The following is a 15,990-nucleotide window of genomic DNA, read 5'->3' as shown; positions in this document are numbered from 1 at the left end:
CGGGGCAAATGTGATGGTGCTCTTAGGAATAATGATCTCCCAGTCCATGTCCATGCTTGTTGGGCGTGTTGCTGACATTGGCGAGAGGCTTATCGAGTCCAAGCTGTTGGAGTGTCTTCGATTTTGATGCTGCGACGTGGCATGGTGGCTGGGATGGGCTGCTCTTGGACAGTGGCGGTCTTGACCCTTGGTTGTCTGCGGATGACGGTGGAGGATCCGGACGCTTGAAGGGTGGGATGGCGCTGGCAACGGATCCATCATTGAAGAGGCTCAAATGGCTCCTCCAGCTAATATTGTTTGTCGGGCTATATTCAGTCTTTCGGGGCTAGTGGCTGCTGCACTCATTAACGCCTCATGGCTAGGGGGTTTTTCAATGTTAAAGTGTGGACCAACTGTTGGTGCTCTTCTTCTCCTACGGTGTAGGATGTGTGTTTTTGGTAGTTGCGGCGGCGGTAATTTGCATCACTACAATCATTTGTATCATGTTTGTGTTATGTTGCTTGTATGCGTACCAAATATGTATTATTATGTTGATGAATACAAGTAACGTATGACGCCGGATATGCATCGTCAAAAAATAATCCTTACATGATCTAACCCCAGCCTCTATAAACTATGTAAATGTTCAAGAGATTATACCGACTTTACTTGAACTATCTGAATTTTATAGGTGTAACTATTTCTTAGTCGAGAATTAACTTAGTTCACGGTCAGATGATATCATCAAATCTTTGCTACAACTTATGTTGCAACTCATGACTACACGAATTACTAAGTAAATCTAATGGCTTGGAGCATTTTTCTTAGTTGCATCCTCACTTGCAACAAAAAAACTCAGTTGCAACTCAACTTACAATTTATATGCACGGATCATGATGCAAATTAAATGACATAGTAAGAATTTAGTTCTCAATTAGCAAATCATGAATATTATGATGCTTGGAATGTCTGAACCAGCCGGCTTGCTATCATTTGGATTTCATTTCGCAACCATAATTAAGAATTTTGTAGGGATGGAACAGAACGGAGGTATACAACAAACCGGGGGCGGCAGTCCAATCCACGTACAAACTACTGTACAAATGACGACACGCAACTTCTTGCAAGTTGCAGCATCGTCGCAAGTTAAAACCCCCTTCGTTCAGACAACATTACGACTCCCTCCATTTCTCCAACGAACCACCATGGCGCCTTCCCGCCGTCCCCAAAGTGCCAGCACCGCCGGCTTCGCCGTCGTCCTGCTTCTCTACGCCATCTCCGTCTGCTCGCTCCTCCCCGCCGTCGTCGCCCAGTCCGCCACCTTCACCAGAACCGTCGGCGGCACGGACTTCACCACCTTCTCCTTCCCCTCGTTCGAATCCACGCTGATGAAGCTCCCGGGCAACCTGACCTTCTCCAACAACGCCACCGTCAGCTCGCATGCTCTGCAGATCACGCCGGACACGATGAATGACCCGGATACGTTTCTCGTCAACCGCGCCGGCCGGATCATGTTCGCCACGCCGTACGTGCTCTGGGCCTCCAACGCCTCCAACTCCAGCGCCGACGGCCGCCGCGTCGCCTCCTTCTCCACCGTGTTCAATATCAACCTCTACCGAGCGAACGCGTCCGTCAAGGGCGAAGGGCTAGCGTTCGTCGTCGCGTCCGGCGGTGGCGCGGATCCGCCCCCCGGCAGCGTCGGCCAGTACCTCGGCCTCACCAACGTGTCCACCGACGGCAGCGCCGCCAACGAGTTCGCGGCCGTGGAGTTTGACAGCGTGAAGCAGCCCTACGACCCCGACGACAACCACGTCGGCCTCGACGTGAACGGCGTGCAGTCCAAGGTCGCCGCCTCCCTCACCCCCTTCGGCATCCAGCTAGCGCCCGCGCTCACCAACACCAGCACCGACAAAGGTACCTACTTCGTGTGGGTCGAGTACAACGGCACGTCGCGGCACGTGTGGGTGTACATGGCCAAGACCGAGAGCAAGCCGGCCACCCCCGTGCTCAACGCGTCGCTGGACCTCTCTACTGTCCTCCTCAACAAGACGGCTTACTTCGGCTTCTCGGCGTCCACCGGCGTTGCGTACCAGCTCAACTGCGTGAGCATGTGGAACATGACGGTCGAGATTCTCCCCGGCTCCGCCATCCCCGGTAAGAAGGAGGCGCTCTCCGGCTGGAAGCTCGGGCTGACCATCGGCGTGCCTTCCGCCGTCGCGCTGGCGCTCGGGCTCTTCCTCGGCCTGTACATCAGGAACAGGCGGAGGAGGATCGGCGACGACCCCAACTCGTTGTTCCACAACACCATCGATTTAACGAGCATGGCCGGGGTGCCCAAGGAGTTCGACTACAAGGAGCTGAGGAAAGGAACCAACAACTTCGACGAGAAGATGAAGCTGGGGGAGGGAGGGTACGGCGTGGTGTACCGCGCCACCGTGGTCGGGGAACATGGCCAGACCGTGGAGGTGGCCGTGAAGCAGTTCTCCGGGGCCAACACCAAGGGGCAGGAGGACTTCCTCGCCGAGCTCAGCATCATCAACCTCCTCCGGCACCGCAACCTCGTCAAGCTCCTCGGTACGTAAGGAATTGTTTATTACATATTGCCATTTCAAAGATCTTCTCATGTTCTAATCCATTCAGTTCATCGTCGGAAATGTTAAACGCCATCTATAAATATACAAGAGTAAAGATTTTTCAGATTGCAAGGGATAAGGATTATAAATTAGTTCGTATTATAAATTTCAAACTGACCTCACCAGTTGGCACCCAAATATCCATGACTAGTTCCTAGCTAGTGAAGGTTTGTTGCTTATATTATGGTTTGGGATCATGATTGAATCGCTACCAATGCATAGAATACTCTATTGGAATGCCAATTTGGTGGTGCAAAATTTGACCTCTATTACTTAATGGTTACCTGGTTTAGGGTTAAGAAAACATGATAATATTGATAGTTGTTGCCCTACCAAGTGATGAACAAGAACTGAACTTCTCTGATCTTCACAACCAATAACTGAAACTATATTGTCTAATTCTAGTTCATTATTCACATTCTGCAAAACAATCGATTAACCAACAACTGAAAAATTTGGATGGTTAATCTGCAGGCTGGTGCCACCAGAACGGCGTGCTGCTGCTGGTGTACGACTTCATGCCCAACGGCAGCCTGGACAGGCACCTCTTCGGCGGGCCGGAATCCCCCATCCTCACCTGGGAGCAGCGGTACAAGATCGTCGCCGGCGTGGCCTCCGCCCTGAACTACCTCCACCACGAGTACGACCAGCGCGTGATCCACCGGGACCTCAAGCCGTCGAACATCATGCTGGACAAGGACTTCAACGCCCGGCTGGGCGACTTCGGGCTCGCCCGCGCGCTGGAGTCCGACAAGACCTCGTACACGGACTTGATCGGCGTGCCGGGCACCCTGGGCTACATCGCGCCGGAGTGCTTCCACACGGGCCGGGCGACGAGGGAGTCGGACGTGTTCGGCCTCGGCGCCGTCATCCTGGAGATCGTCTCGGGGCGGCGCGTCTCCTACAGCAACCAGGTCGGGTGCAGCCAGCTGCTGGAGGGCGTGTGGCAGCTCCACGGCGTCGGCGGAGGGCGCGTCCTCGAGGCGGTGGACCGGAGGCTGGCCGACGGCGAGTTCGACGAGGACGACGCGGAAAGGCTGTTGCTGCTGGGGCTGGCGTGCAGCCACCCGAACCCCGGGGAGCGGCCGAGGGCGAAGGAGATCGTGCAGATCCTGACGCGCGCCGCGCCGGCGCCGGAGGTGCCGGCCGCGAAGCCGGCGTTCATGTGGCCCGTGCAGCCGGTGGCGGCGTTCGCGGGTGAGGACGGGGAGCTGCCGACGTCCGGCGTCAGCACGGCCATGACCTCCTCGTCGTCGTACTCGTACTACGCCTCATCGGCGGGGTGGACGACCCAGAACTACCTGCTGAGCAGGGACCACGACCTGATCACGGACAGGGACGCGTCCACGGTGTGACTGGTGACTCCGCCGGCGATCGAGGCGGCTGCCGGGACGTGCAGAGTCAGTCAAACGGCACGTGGGAGTGGGATCGGAGAAGGACCAGTTCGTCGGGTATGTGTTCACGAGTCACGATCGTGAGTTGGTGAACGGTGACCACGACGGGGCGAACAAAAGTGGAAGAACATGACTACGGTGTAAATAGTGTGCGTGCATGCCGAGCTTGCGACCGAACGTTCTTGGTTAAGTGAGTGCTGTGTATTTGTTGATTGTGCTGCCATCGTGTCAAATTCCGAAGGTAACATTTCTGTAAATAAATTGCTAATCGCCTTCTCGGTGTTTTTAATGAGAGGTGACCCAGACATATTGGAAGCATCTATCATCTATGCACCCTTAATTTTCCGAGAAAAGCTATTCTACCGTACCGTAGACCTATGAAAAACTGGTTAGACTATCCACAATGACAACTCGCAGTGGGAGTAACATAGGTAGTAGCATCACACACTTCAAGTCATTTTAGCAACAAGACATGACAATAAATGAAAAAAGGGAGTGATGTGGTATCATGCATATACCATTTTCGAAGCAATCAAAAATTCGCTAGTTATCTCATCTTATTGTCTCAAATTGTACCATGCATGCTTGCACACCACTAGCACTATTACTCCCATCCATTAGTGCATCTAGTTAATTTGCAGTTCTAGATTTAAAAGGGTTGCATGTTTCAGAATAAATATCAAATTAACAATCTGTTTTGTGCGTGTGTATTTATTTTGATAATATCTTTTAAACAAGTCCAAAGCAGGTTTTATTTCGACAAAATCAGAATCCTTACTTCCGAAACACAATAAAACTTAATCATGCACTTTGAAATCTAATGAAACCCAATGAAACTGTTTATATTGTGATCTAAATTCATATACTCAAGGGAGGCTAACTTTTGACGACCGGAGCGAGGCCCATCACCTGTAGGCTTAGCCCACATGTCGTGCCTTGCAGGGATGCATGCGGAAGGGGGGTTCGGGGGAGGGGGCAGCCCCTTCGTGGTATGGATCGATGCCACCGCCTATATATACCTATAGTAAGCCGTCGGCTAGGATTTATCAGAATATAAGATAACCATCGGCATTTGTAAACACTCCCCAATATAGTGAAGTTTTTCTCGCTGGCACCCGTGGTTTTTTCCCCTTTTGTGTTGGAAGGGGTTTTTTCAGGTTAAATCTTGTGTCTCTGTTGCGTTTTCTTTTATTGTTCGTCATTATTTGCTTGACGCGTTTATAGCAAGTGATATCAGACCCCGTGTTTCAATCTAGGGTTTGCGACATATCTTCCTTGGAGTTCGATCTACCGCAGATGGATTACACCACGAGATTTTCTGTGTGGCGAGTGAAGATGAGGGCGATCCTCGCCCAAACTTCTGATCTGGATGAAGCTCTTGATGGATTTGGCAAGAAAGATGCCAAGATCTGGACCGATAATGAAAAGCGGAATGACCGTAAGGCTTTATCTTTAATTCAGCTTCATCTATCCAATAATATTTTGCAGGAAGTGCTGGTTGAGAAAACTGCAGCTGCGCTGTGGTTGAAACTAGAATCAATCTGCATGACTAAAGATCTAACCAGTAAGATGCACGTGAAGATGAAGTTGTTCTCACACAAGCTGCAAGAAAGTGGGTCGATGATGAATCACTTATCGATCTTTAGAGAGATAGTTTCTGACTTGTTGTCCATGGAGGTAAGTATGAAGATGAGGATCTTGCTCTTCTTCTATTAGTCTCATTGCCTAATTCTTTTATGAATTTATAAGACACCCTATTATACAGTCGTGATGAACTAACCCTTGCCGAGGTATATGAGGCCCTCCAGCGGAGGGAAATATGAGATCTATGGTGCAGGCAGAGGGTTCATCATCTAAGGCAGAAGCACTGCAAGTCCAAGGCAGGACCGATCACAGAAACAACAATTACAACAGAGATAAGAGCAAGATCGACAAAGGTCGCTCAAAGTCCAAGGGACGAGAAAGTAAGTTGTGCAAGTATTGTAAGAAAACTAACCACAATATTGATGATTGTTGGAAGTTGCAGTACAAGGAGAAAAGAAACGGTACTTACCAGCCGAAAAACAAATCTGATGGTGATGGTAAGGCTGCTGCTATTTCCAGTGATAATTCTGATTGTGATTTCCTAGTTGTGTGTTTGCTGGTTGTGTTTCTGGTAATGATGAGTGGATACTTGATTCTGCATGTTCGTTTCATATTTGATGTAATAAAAACCGGTTCAGTGCTCATGAGTTTTTGCAGAGTGGAGATGTTCTGCGTATGGGAGGTAACAACCCACGTGAGATCATGGGCATTGGCTTCATTCAAATCAAGATGCATGATGGCATGACACGCACACTGATAGATGTGAGACACATGCCTGCTATGGCCAGAAATTGAATCTATCTTAGTACCCTTGATGTTGATGGGTACAAACACTCCGATTCTCGCGGAGTTCTGAAGGTATTAAAAGGTTCTCTTGCTCACATGATTGGTGATATAAATTATGTGAAATTATATGTTCTTAGAGGTAGCACTTTGTCTGGTATTGCTGCTGTTGTTATTCCTGATGAACATAGTAAAACTAATCTGTGGCATATGCGTCTTGGATATATGAGTGAATATGGCATGGCAGAATTGCACAGGAGAGACCTGCTAGATGGCTGCAATTTAAGTAAGTTTGAGTTCTATGAGCACTGCATTTTTGGTAAGCATAAAAGAGTTAAATTCAATGCTTCCGTTCATACCACCAATGGTATTTTAGATTATATGATGCTGATGTGTGGGGACCTTCCCGCAAGACTTCTCTTGGTGGTGCAAATTACATGCTTACTATCGTAGATGATTACTCCAGAAAAGTGTGACGCTTCTTTCTGAAACATAAATCTGATGTATTTGATGTTTTTAGAAAGTGGAAAGTTCTGGCAGAAAACCTAACAGAAAAGAAAGTTAAATTTCTTCGTACTAACAATGGCATGGAGTTTTGTTCTACTATTTTCAATGATTACTGCAACGATGAAGGCATTGTCAGGCACCACACCATACTATACACTACTCAGCAGAATGGTGTGGCGGAAATGATGAACAGAACCATCATCCCAAGGCTCGATGCATGTTGTCCAATGCTGGTATGCATAGACGTTTTTGGGCTCAAGCAGCCTCCACTGCTTATTTACTTGATAAAGAGGTCACCTTGCATTCCGCTTGATAAGAAAACTCCTATTGAGGTATGGTCTGGTTCACCTACAGATTATTCACACTTGAGAATTTTCGGTTGCACTACTTATGCACATGCTGATAATGCAAAGCTAGAGCCCAGGGTTGCTAAGTATGTGTTTCTTGGTTATGGTTCAGGAGTTAAGGCATATAAGTTATGGAATCCTGACACTAATTTTTTTTTGCATAGCAGGAATGTTGTCTTTAATGAGGCTGTCATGTTTTATAAGAGTTTATCTACAGATGTTTCTGATGCTACTAACTTCTTTTATGTTTCTGATGATGATCAATAGAGGATTAGCCTGCACGTGGAGCACGTGGAAGAGAAAAAAAAATGATGTTGCTGAAATTGATAACAAAGTTGTTCAACACGGACCACATGTTTTGTAGCAAATAAATAGTTCCATTACTGGTGATAGTCCGAGGCGTAACAAAGGTCCACGTCCTCGTTTAATTGAAGAGTGTAATCTTATTTATTATACTTTGAGTTGTGCTGAACATGTGGAGCATGATACTGAACCTGCTATATGTTGAGGTCGTTGCATCCGTTGACCGCGCGAAGTGGATTTCTACTATGCAAGAGGAGATGTAATTGCTTGACAATAATGGCACATAGGATGTTGTGCGCTTGCCTAAACAAAAAATGTTGTCCTCTGTAAGTGGATATTTAAAAGAAAAAAAGGTTTATCTCCTAATGAGCTTCCGAGGTTTAAGGCAAAGTTAGTAGCAAAAAGTTTCAGCCAAATTACAGGTATTCATTATAATGATGTATTCTCTCCGGTTGTGAATCATAGTTCCATTTGTGCATTCTTTGGTATTGTGGCTATGCATGATCTTGAGCTTGAGAAGTTAGATGTGAAGACTACTTTTCTACATGGAGAACTTGAGGAGAAGATATACATGGACTAGCATGAAGGTTTTGTTGTGCCTGGTAATGAGGATCTTGTTTGCAAGTTAAAGAGGTTCCTTTATGGTCTGAAACAGTCCCCAAGACAATGGTACAAAAGGTTTGATGCATTTATGCTTGCACATGATTTTAAGAGATCTCAGTATGATAGCTGTATTTACATCATGTTTTTTAATGCATCATCTATATACTTGTTGTTATATGTTGATGATATGTTGATTCCTGCCAAGAGAAAGAAATAGATCGCTACTTTGAAAGCACAATTAAGTAGTGAGTTTGATATGAAGGATCTTGGTGCTGCTAAGAAAATACTAGGTATGAAAATTACAAGAGAAAAAAAATCAAGTGTGTTATTTCTTAGTCAGCAGATTACATTAAGAAAATCCTTCAATATTTTAATATGCATGATGCAAAGTCTGTTAGTACACCTATTTCTCCTCACTTCAAATTATCAGCATTGTAATGTCCTAGTACTGATGGAGATATTGAGTACATGTCTTGAGTTCCATATTCTAGTAATGTTGGTTCCTTGATGTATGCCATGGTTTGTTCTCGCCCTTATTTATCATATGCTAAGAGTTTGGTCAGTCGATACATCACTAATCACGCTAAAGAACATTGGAAAGCTGTTCAGTGGATTTTCAGGTACCTTCGTGGAACATCCAAACCTTGCTTGAAGTTTGATAAGACTGGTGATAGACTCGCAGGCTATGTGGATTCAGATTTTTCCGTCGACTTGGATAATATAAGATCCCTCACAGGTTATGTGTGCACTATTGGTGGATGTGCTGTGAGTTGGTAGGAAACGTTACAACCTGTTGTTGCTCAATCTACAACCGAAGCAGAATATATGGCTATCGTTGAAGCTTGCAAAGAATCTGTTTGGTTGAGAGGTTTGTATGCCGAGCTTTGTGGAGATGATTCTTGCATTAACTTGTTTTGGAGATGATTCTTGCATTAACTTGTATTGTGACAGTCAAAGTGCAATATACCTTACTAAAGATCAAATGTTTCATGAGAGGACCAAGCACATTGATGTCAAGTACCATTATGTTCGTGACATTGTTGCACAAGGTAAACTGAAGGTATGCAAGATAAGTGCGCATGATGATCATGTTGATACGATGACAAAGCCAGTTCTTGTTGCCAAGTTTGAGCTTTGCTCGAGTTTGGTTGGTATAACTGTTTAGCTCAAGTGGTCGTTGGCGTCAGCAAGTGTTTTTCTTTGTTGTTCAGGAGATTTTTGAAGTTCATGCTACAAGATGAAATTTGTCTCATGGTGGAGTTTGTTATATTGTGATCCAAATTCATATACTAAAGGGAGGCTAACTTCTGACGAGCGGAGCGAGGCCCGTTGCCGGTAGGCTTAGCCCTACAGGGACGCCTGCGGAAGGGGGTGTAGGGGACGCCAGTCCCCCGCGGTACGGATCGAAGCCACCTCCTATATATATCTATTGTAAGCCGCCGGCTAGGGTTTATCAGAATATAAGATAACCACCGGCGTTTGTAAACACTCGCCAATATACTGAACTTTTGCTGGCTGGCACCCGTGGTTTTTTCCCATTTGTATTGAAAGGGGTTTTCCACATTAAATCTTGTGTCTTCGCTGCGTTTTCTTTTATCGTTCTTCGTTATTTTCTTGGCGCGTTTATAACACAAACAACAACTAGTTAGAAACAATGAACTCAGTGAACTCTAAGTCAATGGCCAATTATTTCTAGCCATGATGAACTCGTTTGAAGCACACCGGAAAGAACTCTGTCGAAAATATTTTCTCCATGTTTCATAAAGTTATTCATACTTTCACCAAGTTTTAGAAGTTAATTTTGACATCTTAATAAAATATATCCAATATTGGTTTATTTTTAAGCTCTATTCGCTAGGGACCCAAATATTCAAACTTCCAAAAAAACTTATGATTTAAAAGCTACATAAGTTCCAAGTTTAAAAACTATATCATCTAAAATTAGAAAAAAACTCACACAACTCCACAAAAAGTAAAAGAGAGAAATTGAGGCGTGCATGGTAGAATTACCGCTCTCGCCTCTCCCACCTTTCCCGAGCAACCTGAAAGATTGCAGCTTCTCCATTTGACGGCTAAAGTGGAATTGCACAAGATTTACTTCTAGTTTCTTTGCAATGGATAAGTAGGATATTTTTCGGCAAGTCTACGCTACATGACAGAAACCTTCTTGGCCCCCTCCGATAGTCTCGGTGCACATTTGAATTCTGCAAAGATGCTTCTCAATGTACCCGAGTTCTTAACTACGGGACGAGGCTCCTTCATTTACGGGTTCAAATATCCCAAGTGGGTTTTGAATACTGTATCCGAGTTGAATTATTGTACTTTCTGCAAACGTGTTCAAGTTGTTGATTGGATGTATCCCGGAAGGTTTGCGTTGCTCCATGAGCTACTGTTGTAGCAGCAACAGATGCGTATACATGGAAGCTATCTCTCTTATTTCTTGATACCGAGCCATGCGCTGTTCTGCTAGGTTGCAATAGACAGAGTGCAGAAGAGCAAGCAAGTAATCGATCATTCTTTTTCCTTCTTTTTGCGGGGAATCGATCATTCACACCGTGTTCTGCTAGGTTGCAATAGACAAACTCGTTTTAGTTTCAGAATCTCCCTTTGCTTCTCTTCTGTCCGCTCCATTGAAGCTGAAGCTACGCGATGCAGACCCACACCGCGTTGTCTGGAATTAGTGAATCACGATAGAATCAGTCAAACCCTATACACCGACCAGGTCGGTGCGTACCGCGCACCGCACACCCCGCGCGTGGTACGGCCGGCCCAGTTAGGTGTGGGCTTCCTCTTTTTTACGTTTTTTCTTTTCTTTTTTTGTTTCTCCTTTTTCTGTTTTATTTTCCTGTTTTTATTTTCCGTTTTATTTTTCTTTTGTTCTTTTTTCTATTTCGAAAATTATTAAATTTGAATGAATTTTATAATTTGAACAAATTTATAATCTTGAACGAATTTTGAAATTTTACAAATCTATATTAGAACGAAATTTACAATTTGAACAAATTTTTAATCTTTGAATGAATTTTAAAATTAGAACAAATGTTTAAATTTTGAACAATTTTTAAAATTTGAACAAATTTTTAATCCTGAACGAATTTTGAATTTTGAACAAATTTTAAATTTCAAACAATTTTTGAAATTAACTAAAAAATCATTTTATAAAATTGTTCAAATTTAAAAAATGTTCAGTTTCAAAAATTGTTCCAAGTAAAAAATGTTCAGGATTTGGAATCTTTTATTTTCTAACAAGTATTCACATTCTACAAAAAAAACAGAAAAGGAAAAAAGAAACAAAAAGGAAAATCAGTTACATAATGCTGTTGGGTCGCGGCCCAGCAAGCCACCTCACGCATGTAGGGGTGTGCGGTGATGTGCGAGCACCGCACTGGTCGGTGTACATCATCACCCATAGAATCAAGGGTCACCTCTAAGGCACTGTTGTCAGTACTAACAAATGAACAGTGTTTTCTATAAAATTAGTGAAGAATTTCTAAAATTTATTCGTGTCAAGTGACACCAATATCATGCCATCGCTTCAGCTTCGTAAAATGGAAAGCATCACGCGTTTTTCTTTTAAGGTTGCGGAAACCCATATTGCGGTGATGGCCCATATAAGCTTGGTCTGCTGCGTAGATCTAACGTACGAACTGGCCTGCCTAAGTCCTGCTATTCTTAACGGGCTTGAGAAAGATTTCTACAACTTGCGCGCGCTACCCAGAACCTATTTGATTCAAACTCGTTTTCTCAACCAAAGAATAATGATTCAGACTCATTCCAAGCAGTTTCAGTGAGTAACTCCAATAGTATAGCCGGTTGTTGGCTATAAGCAAGATGTCATGTCATCTATAGTCAACATGTAGCCAACAAGTACAATAGTTGGCTATAAAAATGTACTACTTTTTTAATGAATCACCCACATTTCATTCACACACCTTGCATAGAAGCACGTGCTAGAGCTAGCTCTTGCATAAGAGCCCACTCACACTCTCTCTCCTCTTCTCTCTCATCCAACTAGTCACAAATATATTATTTTAATCATTGTAGTCAGCTGACTAGACCTTATTGTACTTGCTCAGCGTACGCTTGCAGAAGAGCGTTGGATCCCAGAAGATTTCCCTTTGCCAATTCAGCATATCAAGGTTAACTCGGATTGTCCAAAAATTGGTCAATGTGATTACTGCGGGTATCATTGCTTGATCTTGAGGACACACCATGGAGAAGGAATCAATTCCATGAGACCGTTTTCGGTCCCGACAGCAAAAAACAAATGGTGAAGCACATAAATTAGCTATGCATGATGGCAATCTCTTCAAATAGTGGGTGCCATATTTGACTTATTAATCCTTTGGTTCACCTCTGTATATATGTTACCATGCAATCAAGCTTCTAAAAATTAATTCAGACGCATAGGCGGTGGTTACCATCCTTTCGACAAACTGATTTTAATGATTTGAGGTCGAGGCACTGAAAATAGCTCGTACAATCCGAAATGTTTTGTTTACTACACCTAAATAGTTTGCTAGAATATAAACTTTGGAGCACTGGGCCGAGATATTTACATAAGAATGAATGCGAACACGGCATATACACAGACATTCACACGCATAGGGACGATACAATTCATAACATAGATTAATTAGTTGAGGATTGTGATTTCTGATTTTCTCATATCCAGAAATATCTGCTTTATAGATTTAATTTTTGTTGATAATGTATAACCGACAAAAAGAAGTGGCAATGTCTTGAAAACAAAAACTATTGTAACTTGCATCACCGTTTACGATTCAATGATAATGCAAGTGTAGTTGTAACGATAGAGTTTGGAACAAGGATCTTAACTTACGTTTTAGTTTTTGAAATTTTTTAAAGTTAATATACTAGTTAAGATAGTGTATAAAAAACAATAAAATGTGATCAATTTTGCTAAGTGTAATAATCACTACAAGGATTCCTATTTTCTACGACGAGGTAAAATTGTCACACAATATCCGAAATGTCCCGGAAAATACTTTTGTGGTTTTGTTCGAGCATCACAAGGATCGTTACAGAATCATTATCGTAGATTCCTTCTAGTGACGCACCACTGAATATGGGACCCTTGGGCCAAAATATATAAGGTTGCCCCCGCACTATGATGCTCCAAAATCGGCACCATGAGGATTCCAGTGATCTCGCCAAAATCCGCATGATATCGATTCTGAGACGTTATCCTACATGACATGCGCGACGAATCACACACGTGATGCAAGAGAAATTACCACGAGAAGTAACATTACAATGGGTTTACAATAGAGCCCACAAGAAACATATATTACAACAACGACTCCAATGAGTCAAGAAAACAAATATACAATATAAAGATCCAATCATACAGAAGATAAAAAACGCCTGAGTACGGACAAGATACAAATGGGACTAAGAGTCATGAAGATAACCAGTGGTGTCCAATAACCCTACCTAGGCCAAGCCGGAAGGGTAACCTTGCTAACGTCGTCATCTCAAACCTGCGGAAGTCGGGCCAAGGGTCGCCGACAAAAGGGGGAGAAGACAAAAGAAAAGCGAGGGTAAGTACCAGGGCACGTACTTGGGAGACAAGACCGGTTGTGCTCGCCGGTGGGCAATATAAATTGCCAGGCTATATGGTGGAGTTTGGCGGCGGCAAAGATTGTAATAACCAATAGAGACACGCTGCAACATCCGTCTAATCAAAGAACATGAGAGAGCTGATACGTCCATTTTGCATCACTATTTTATATCATAATTTGCTGTTATTCATTGATATATTTCATATTTGGAGATGATACTTATATTATTTCATCTATTTTGCATGTTTCATGATTATTGAAGGATCGCGCACCGGAGTCAGGATTCTGCTGGAAAAAGCACCGTCAGAATGCAATATTTCGGAAGATCAGCAGTTGACGGAAATTATACGAAAAATCCTATTTTTCCAGAAGACGAAGAGAGCCAGAAGGAGGAGCCGAGGAGGGCCGCCATGGGCCCCCTTCATAGGCCGGCGCGGGCCCTGCCTTGGCCGCGCCGCCATGTGAGGAGGGGGCCCACAGCCCCCTCTGGCTTCCTCTCCTTCGCGTACATCTTCGTCCTGAAAACCTAAACTCCACAGGATAGTCGCGAAGAGTCACAGCCGCCTCTGCGGGGCGGAAAACACCAGAGAGAAAAGAGCTCTCCGGCAGGCTGAAATCTGCCGGGGAAATTCCTTCCCGGAGGGGGAAATCGACGCCATCGTCACCGACATCGAGCTGGACATCATCTCCATCACCATCATCATCATCTCCATCATCATCACCGCCGTCTCCACCGCTGCACATCGTCACCGCTGCAACAATTTGGGTTGGATCTTGATTGTTTGATAGGGGAAACTCTCCCGGTATTGATTTTTACTTGTTATTGATGCTATTGAGTGAAACCATTGAACCAAGGTTTATATTCAGATTGTTATTCATCATTATATCACCTCTGATCATGTTCCATATGATGTATCGTGAGTAGTTCGTTTAGTTCTTGAGGACATGGGTGAAGTCTAAATGTTAGTAGTGAATTATGGTTGAGTAATATTCAATGTTATGATATTTAAGTTGTGGTGTTATTCTTCTAGTGGTGTCATGTGAACGTCGACTACATGATACTTCACCTTTATGGGCCTAGGGGAATACATCTTGTATTCGTTTGCCAATTGCGGGGTTGCCGGAGTGACAGAAACCTGAACCCCCGTTGGTGTATCGATGCAGGAGGGATAGCAGGATCTCAAAGTTTAAGGTTGTCGTTAGATTTATCTTAATTACTTTCTTGTAGTTGCGGATGCTTGCAAGGGGTATAATCACAAGTATGTATTAGTCCTAGGAAGGGCGGTGCATTAGCATAGGTTCACCCACACAACACTTATCAAAACAATGAATATTGATTAGCTATATGAAGCGAAAGCACTAGACTAAATTCCCGTGTGTACTCAAGAACGTTTGGTCATCATAAGTAAACAAACCGGCTTGTCCTTTGTGCTAAAAAGGATTGGGCCACTCGCTGCAATTATTTCTCTCGCACTTTCTTACTCGTACTTTGTTCAACTGCTACATCAAAACCCCCTGAATACTTGTATGTGAGCATTTACAGTGAATCTTTCATCGAAACTGCTTGTCAACACCTTCTGCTCCTTGTTGGGTTCGACACTCTTACTTATTGAAAAACTACGATACACCCCCTATACTTGTGGGTCATCAAGAGCGCATAAGGTAACAGTTATATACTCTGCAAACAAAACCCAGCCGATACATTTCCCCTTCACAAAAGGAAGAAGTACTAACAAGGGTATTCACAATGTTGACATGTTTTATTAGGTATCGGTTGTAGTAATGCTAAATTACTAAGCAAAAACATAAAGGTGTAATTTGTTCTATGATCAAGCCATACAGCTCCAGGTCGTCCATAACCGCGGACACGGCTTATCGATAATATGTACACCATGCAGAGGTTGTCCAAATGTAACCATACGCACGCTCAACCCTGCTAGATCAAAACAGAGTCTGACGACAAGACCGGTCCCAGTTCTACAAGAATGTTTAAGGGGAGCCACCCCACTAAGCTACCCGTGTCGTAGTTCGGTCGTACTCCGATACGGACCCACAGGTTTGTGTCAACGGCTAAGAAAAGTGCGAACAATCTGATGTCGCTAATCGTTCCACGAGATGATGTACAATACATAATATAAACACCTGAAGGCAACATGAAGTAAATCGTGCATGTCTTGCATATGGGCAAATAAACCAAGGTTGTGGCTCTCAATAAACAGACTCGAGAAAAAGTAGTGGGTGATGGGGGTCGCACTCCCCCACGTACGGGTAG

General features: G+C 44.1%; 1 protein-coding gene across 1 annotated transcript; it reads left to right on the top strand.

The window, feature by feature from the left end:
• The first annotated feature begins 1,143 nt into the window (after nt 1-1,143).
• LOC127306438 (probable L-type lectin-domain containing receptor kinase S.5) lies at nt 1,144-4,335 on the top strand. The gene is made up of 2 exons (XM_051337077.2): nt 1,144-2,553; nt 3,087-4,335. The coding sequence occupies exons 1-2, from the start codon at nt 1,185-1,187 to the stop codon at nt 3,965-3,967; spliced, it is 2,250 nt and encodes a 749-aa protein (XP_051193037.1). The 5' UTR covers nt 1,144-1,184; the 3' UTR covers nt 3,968-4,335.
• Nucleotides 4,336-15,990: the final 11,655 nt, after the last annotated feature.

This window comes from Lolium perenne, chromosome 6 (assembly GCF_019359855.2).
Source record: "Lolium perenne isolate Kyuss_39 chromosome 6, Kyuss_2.0, whole genome shotgun sequence".
In the NCBI taxonomy this organism is placed as follows: Eukaryota; Viridiplantae; Streptophyta; class Magnoliopsida; order Poales; family Poaceae; genus Lolium; species Lolium perenne.
Note: the sequence above shows the minus strand (reverse complement) of the source record. Positions and strands in the feature narration are given on the sequence as shown.

Coding starts and splice junctions, on each gene's coding strand:
- LOC127306438 (XM_051337077.2), top strand. CDS start 1,185: ATGGCGCCTTCCCGCCGTCCCCAAAGTGCCAGCACCGCCGGCTTCGCC. Junction 2,554..3,086: donor CAACCTCGTCAAGCTCCTCG/GTACGTAAGGAA, acceptor GTTAATCTGCAG/GCTGGTGCCACCAGAACGGC.